The following is a 6,000-nucleotide window of genomic DNA, read 5'->3' as shown; positions in this document are numbered from 1 at the left end:
GACCCCAGCCCCCCACCTCCCCCCGCCGGGCGGGGTTCCAGCCACTCTCCTCTGGGCGGCCCACGAGAAAGGGCTCCTTGCCTTTTGATTTCCCCGAATCATCCAGACCCACCTTCGAAGGGTCCCAACACTCCTTTGCCCCATGTGACCTGAAAACAAGACCTGATTTTGCTTTTTGGCCACGCCCACAGCATGTGCAAGCTCCCTGGCCAAGGATCAAACCTGAAGCACAGCAGCAACCCGAGCTGCTGCAGTGACAACACCAGGTCCTTAACCTGCTGTGCCACAAGGGAACTCCAAGAGCTGATGTTTAAAAGCTAAATTCTCGTTGCATTTGGATAGAATGAATACTGTGTCTTTCATGGTTTCTTTGTATTTCTCTTCAATAGTTGCTTGACTCAACATCTTTCTGTCTGCTCTATACAATGAAAATACAAACTAAATGAGAATAGAAAAAAATAATTAAAGCATTAAATTGTACAAATTACAAATCTGTTCCAAAATATACTTACATTAAATAAAATACGCCTTTGGGTAAGAGATCTACAGTGAATGACTATGCCTTCGGGGGAGCCTCCCGCCATCCAGGCGGGGCCCCCACGCGTGGAAGGCGCCAGGAGAATCTGCATCCAATCACAGTTTGTAGCGGGCTTCTGGTCGCCGGCCGGCGAGGTACGCTGAGCACGTCATGAGCGTCACCTGTGCAGGGAACGACTTTGGGGACAGGGGGAGAAGCGAGCTCTAGCCTCAATTCTGAGTTCATCACAACTTGGAGAATCTCATCCACAGCCTATACAGTACAGTTTCAAAAAAGCAAACATGGTAAGGTAAGCAGACACCTCTTTAGAACCCCAAACACGTTTCCTTGCTGTATGCACGGGAGCTCCCATCTACCACGGGCGCTCGTGGAGAGGTGCTGCCTCAGGACACGTGGTCCCGGCCTCGGCGAGCCGGGGGGAGGGCGGGGAGCGCGGAGGGGAGGAGGCTCGCCTTGCGCGCGCGTGGGCGGGAGGCGCCCTTCCGACGTGTCCCGCCCGCCGGGGGCCCCGCCTATCATCTGGCGAAGCGCTTGATGTAGTCCTCCACCTTGCTGCGGAAGTCCTCCTGCGGGGAGAAGGGAGAGGACTGTGTGAGGGAGTGGGAGTGGGAGTGTGAGGGTGTATGTGTGCATGCGGGGCGCAGGGTGGGTCAGGTGGGCGAGCTCTCGGGAGTGAGGGGAGGGCCCGGCCCCCACCCCCCACCCCCGGGGGCCCAGGCGCCAGGATCGTCAGACCCCTGGAGCCCAGCGCCATCCCCGGCGCCCTGGGCGTCCGGGACGCGCGCGCGCACACACACACACACACACACACACACACGCGTGCCCGCGCAGGACCTAACAGGTGGGCTCTCAGCCCTCTTCCTCCTACCCCGCAGCTGCCTGTGGGCTCCCCCAGAGCTCGAGGCGGGCGCGGACGCCCCCGGGAGGGCCCCTCAGGGCTGCTGCCACTACTGTCGCCGCTGTGGTCCCGCTGCGGCTCGGGCCACTCCTCCCTGACACCCCCTGGGCTCACAGCGGGCGTCTCCGCCCACCTCCCCAAGAGGCCCTCCCCGAGAACCGCCACAGACAGAAGGCCCGGGACTGGTGGGCGGAGGCGCGGGCTGCCCGCAATGGCAAGACTCCTGGCGCATTCAAAGAGCAGGAAGCCACGTCCAGGAGAAATACACTGAGGAGCAATGTGTGCCACGGGTCTGCACCCGGGGCCTCTGGGAGGTGATCCTTCCCTGTGACAAAGTTTCATGCGCAAGGGCTGCCAACGGGCCACGGTGCTGAGTGGGGACGTCCTTGTCAGCGACAGTGACAGGTGGAGCCGCAACACCAACAGTCTCGGGAGAAGGCCCGGGGGCCCAGGAGCACGCCTGCAAGGGCTTGTCAGCGAAGCGCAGCGGACAAACCCACAGCTCTGCAGGGCTACCCAGCCCGGCCGCCCCGGCGGAGCCGCCGGCTGGCAGCTCAAGGCGGCCGGGCAGCCAAGGCCGAAGCCCTCTGCTGCCTGCCAGCCACCTCTGCCCAGAGGCCTCCACGGACCCTGGTGCCAGCGCCTGACCCACTGCCCAGGACACGTGCTGGGGGCTCTGCTAAGGCGGTGCCCTGCTCCTCTGTCCAGGGTTGTGGGGAACATGGCACACCGCACACTCTGACGCGCAGCAGAAGCAGCTTCGTGCTCTCAGCCACAAGCACAATGTTTGGAACTAGGTTCGGAGCAACATCAGCCGGTCCCGCAGTGTCGGGGCGACTCCGGGGCAGCAAGGACTGGACATGAGACTCTCTGACCGAAGGAAGTGGCCCCGCAGTCAGGGGCTGGGGCCTGACCGGCTTCTGAGCACCCCGCACAGCCTCACCCCAGCCCCACGTGGCCGCCTCCAGACTTCTGCTGTAGGCCCTGTCTATACCCTGTCCACGCTCTGGGTAAGATGTGTGCGCAAAGCACACTGACGGCGTTTTTGTTTGCGGATGGAAAATCCCTGGGAAAGGGCTGCGGGCCCACCACCAGAACGGTGGGCAAGGCACGGCAGAGCCACGTCGCGACGGCCACTCGGCAGCTCCTGAAATCAGTGAGTGGTGGTCATGCACTGGCGTGGAGGAACAGGGTCAGAACGAATCAGCCACCACCCAGGGGGCTGAAGCTGAGCCATAAACACGACCCTGAACCTCGAGGGCTGGCGCGTGCCTGGGCTCTCAGAGGCGGGAGGGCACGGTGGCCGTCCCACACCGTCACGAGGACAGCCGAGTGGCCTGCTTTAAATCACTCAGGCTGAACTCGACTGGGAAATCACCCCAATAAGAGCACTTTCACCTGACCTCGGGTCAGACATGTTCCTGAGACCACTCACACTTATTACACCACTTATAAACCGCTTTAAACTCCGGTCCTCGATTCTGCCATCCTCCACTTCAAGAGGAAGGACCTCCCCACCAAACACACCGGCCCAGCCCGCCCGCTTACCTTGTCCCGCAGATGGTGCTCTGCAGCCTCAATGTTCAGTGGATCATCAAAATTCAGGAGATCCTTAAAGAGAGAAACTCAACATAAACAGAGGAAAGACTCTTTTTCTGCTGTCGCAAGTCTCCATTTTGTGAATCAGCAAGTGGTAGAACCACCTAGAGAGAAAATTCCTAAGAACTAAAGCTCTTTTGACGGAGAAGGACTGAACTATGTGGCATCTTATCTTTTCTCCCCTTTTCTGGCCGGACCCGAGGCACACGGAAGTTCCCCGCAGGGACTGAATGTGAGCAGAGCTTCGACCTGCGCCACAGCAGCGGCAATGCTGGCGCCGTAAGCCACTGTGCCGGGCCCGGGATCAAACCATCAAACCGGTGTCTCCACAGAGACAAGCCGGGTCATGAACCCCCTGTGCCACAGCGGGAACTTCTGGGGGTACCTTCTTCAAATGGGGACAGTCCACTGAAAGAGGCAGGGAGGTGTTTGCACGTGAGTCTCCAACGTCTGGTGAGGAAAGAGCAACCACACTAATTTCTGACGCTGGCTTTAAGAGCCAGGGAACGGCCAGCCACTCACATGAGCATCTCTAAAGCAAATCCTAGTGCTTCCTTAAAACTTCACTTTCTGGACTACTACTCAGCCATAAAAAAGAACGACATAATGCCACCTGCAGCAACATGGATGGAACTAGAGACTCTCACACTGAGCGAAGTCAGTCAGAAAGACAAAGACAAATACCAGATGATGTCACTTATAACTGGAATCTAATATAAGGCACAAATGAACCTTTCCACAGAAAAGAAAATCAGGGACTTAGAGAATAGACTTGTGGCTGCCCCGGGGGAGAGGGAGGGAGTGGGAGGGATCGGGAGCTTGGGGTTAATGGATGCAAATGAATGCTCTTGGAATGGATTTACAAAGAGATCCTGCTGTGTAGCACGGAGAACTATGTCTAGATACTTACATCGCAACAGAACAATGGGAGGAAAAAGAATGTATACATGTATGTGTAACTTGGTCCCCATGCTGGACAGCGGGAAAAATAAAACAAAACCCAAAAGACCCCGTCATTTTCCCCCTTACTTCTGATTCACAGCTCTGCCTTCCTAAGCCGGTGGCTCTACTCTGACTCGGCTGTCCCTCCATCTTTACCTCCCCTCCACCAGCAGCGCACTCACAGCCGGGAGGACGCGCCCTGGGCCCTGACCCAAGGCCAGTGTCCCAGCCTCAGGGGACACCAGCCGCTGCCTGCCTCAGAGAAGCCCTGGAACGCGCCCAGCCCCGAACCCCCAAGAACAGGGATGATCTCAGACCCGAGGCCAGGTCTCACCCTCATGCTACTAGTCCTGGTCTTCTCCGAGGCCAGGGGAGAAAGACACCTGCGATGACGAGTCCTGCTCTCTGACGCCATCAAGGACTCTGTGTGTCTCCTCAGGAGAAATGCTTACTATGGGGACTGTTATCCTGACTGGGAAATAAATACGCGTGTAACAGCTACGTCCACAGACACAGCAAGGAAAAACTGTAAAGTCTCCATGATCATTTACAATCGAAAAAACAGATTCCAAGTCCTAAAAATAGGTAAAAATACAAAGAACACATCAGACGCGAATGCTGCTGTGTACGGAGGCGACACCAGACACGCAGGAGTCTTCGTCGTCTTTATTCAATATTGGAGCTAAGATGAATACGTTAGCTGGAGTAACCACTCTGGACTTAACTGTCAATTCTGCTTGGCTCTTTAGAATCGGGAAGGTGAACGGGCCTGGAGAGGGGACGGTGCCAGATGTCCTTAAAGAAAGAAGCACAACTGCCAGACAGGTTTTAATCGCACTCCAGCTGCTGCATCTCCAGAAGCAAACCTCCATTCACTTCGATGAAAAAGCTAAAAATAATCTCAACTAAATGACTGCTACGGCCGACAACTGTCCTTGTGCTGCCGTGTCCTGAAGACCGAGGCAGGTCCGGCAGTCGGGAGCGTTACAGGCATCGCCTGGCGATGTCGGATGTGGCGGCCGAGGGAGGAAGGCACTGAGTCTATTCTGGGGCTCGCTGGAGACAGCAGACCATGTGGGGACAGTGCGGGGCTCCTCCTCCACCCAGAGGAGCCTGCAGCAAAGGCCCGTCCCCGCCCCGCTCGGCTCCCTAGAGGAGAGGCAGCTGGGGGGCAGAGTAGAAGTGGGGACGCCCTGCTCCCTCCCCTCCCGACCCCACGACCTCCACCTCCAAAGCCCCCTCAGTTCCACTCTCACTGTCCTTCTGACTCAAAGTGCCAAAGAAAAGGGGGGTTCGGGGAGTTCCCGCTGTGGCTCAACAGGTTAAGAACCTGACATAGTATCCATGAGGATCCTTGCTCAGTAGGTTAAGGATCCCAGGTGGCTGTGGCTGTGGTGTAGGCCGGCAGCTGTCGTTCTGATTCAACCCCTAGCCTGGGACCGTCCATATGCCGAGGGCGCAGCCCTAGAGAGCCAAAAAGAAGAGGAGGAGCTGGGTATGTATGTGGTCTGCTCTTAATTCCCTCGCACCATCCTTAATGCAACACTGAAACGTGGCCTCAGAGGAACCAGGAAAACCTGAGATTGTGATCAGCGTACTTACAGTGAACAATGAGTTTAATCCCCAAACAACATCCTGAAATGAGAAAAAAAGAAAACAAGCTTCAGGCTCATGTGCACTGCAAGAGTTTTGAATCCCCGACCAGATATGTGCCGCACCACATCAAAGCTGTACCTTCGGTGTGCCCCGCTTGCCCCCCAAGACAGGGAATCCACACGCCCTCCCTTCAGCTTAACCACAAACGGTGGGAAATGCAGAGCTCAGCAGTCCCAGGCAGTGGACATCACCACCAGAGAAAACACTAACTGGCCCTCGATCCTGACCCAGGACCGAGCCCACCGGCAGTGTCTACCCCTCTTTTCGCCACCTCCTGCCTGTCATCACCAAACACAGTTCAGACTTCTGAAAAGGTATCTTTAAAACAAAACCTGCTACTTTCGCATCAGCTGCCTCCTGGGGATCG

The 6,000-nt window shown here is 56.9% G+C and overlaps 1 protein-coding gene across 3 annotated transcripts in view; it reads right to left on the bottom strand.

The window, feature by feature from the left end:
- Window positions 1-443: 443 nt before the first annotated feature.
- Window positions 444-6,000, bottom strand: part of UBE2F (ubiquitin conjugating enzyme E2 F (putative)) — a 54,411-nt gene continuing 48,854 nt past the window's right edge. The window contains exons 8-10 of one of the 3 annotated variants that reach the window (XM_047773913.1): window positions 5,580-5,612; window positions 2,985-3,047; window positions 444-1,104 (exon numbers count right to left, since the gene is read on the bottom strand). In XM_047773913.1, coding sequence (XP_047629869.1) covers window positions 1,054-1,104; window positions 2,985-3,047; window positions 5,580-5,612 — 147 coding nt within the window. In that variant the 3' untranslated portion in view covers window positions 444-1,053. Of the gene's footprint in view, window positions 1,105-2,984; window positions 3,048-4,627; window positions 4,773-5,579; window positions 5,613-6,000 lie in introns of those variants that run through there. The other 2 variants (XM_047773915.1, XM_047773914.1) reach the window with 2 other exon arrangements.

The sequence above is a fragment of the Phacochoerus africanus genome, chromosome 3 (assembly GCF_016906955.1).
Source record: "Phacochoerus africanus isolate WHEZ1 chromosome 3, ROS_Pafr_v1, whole genome shotgun sequence".
Taxonomy (NCBI): domain Eukaryota; kingdom Metazoa; phylum Chordata; class Mammalia; order Artiodactyla; family Suidae; genus Phacochoerus; species Phacochoerus africanus.
The sequence above is the reverse complement of the archived record's forward strand: the minus strand, read 5'-3'. Positions and strand labels throughout refer to the sequence as shown.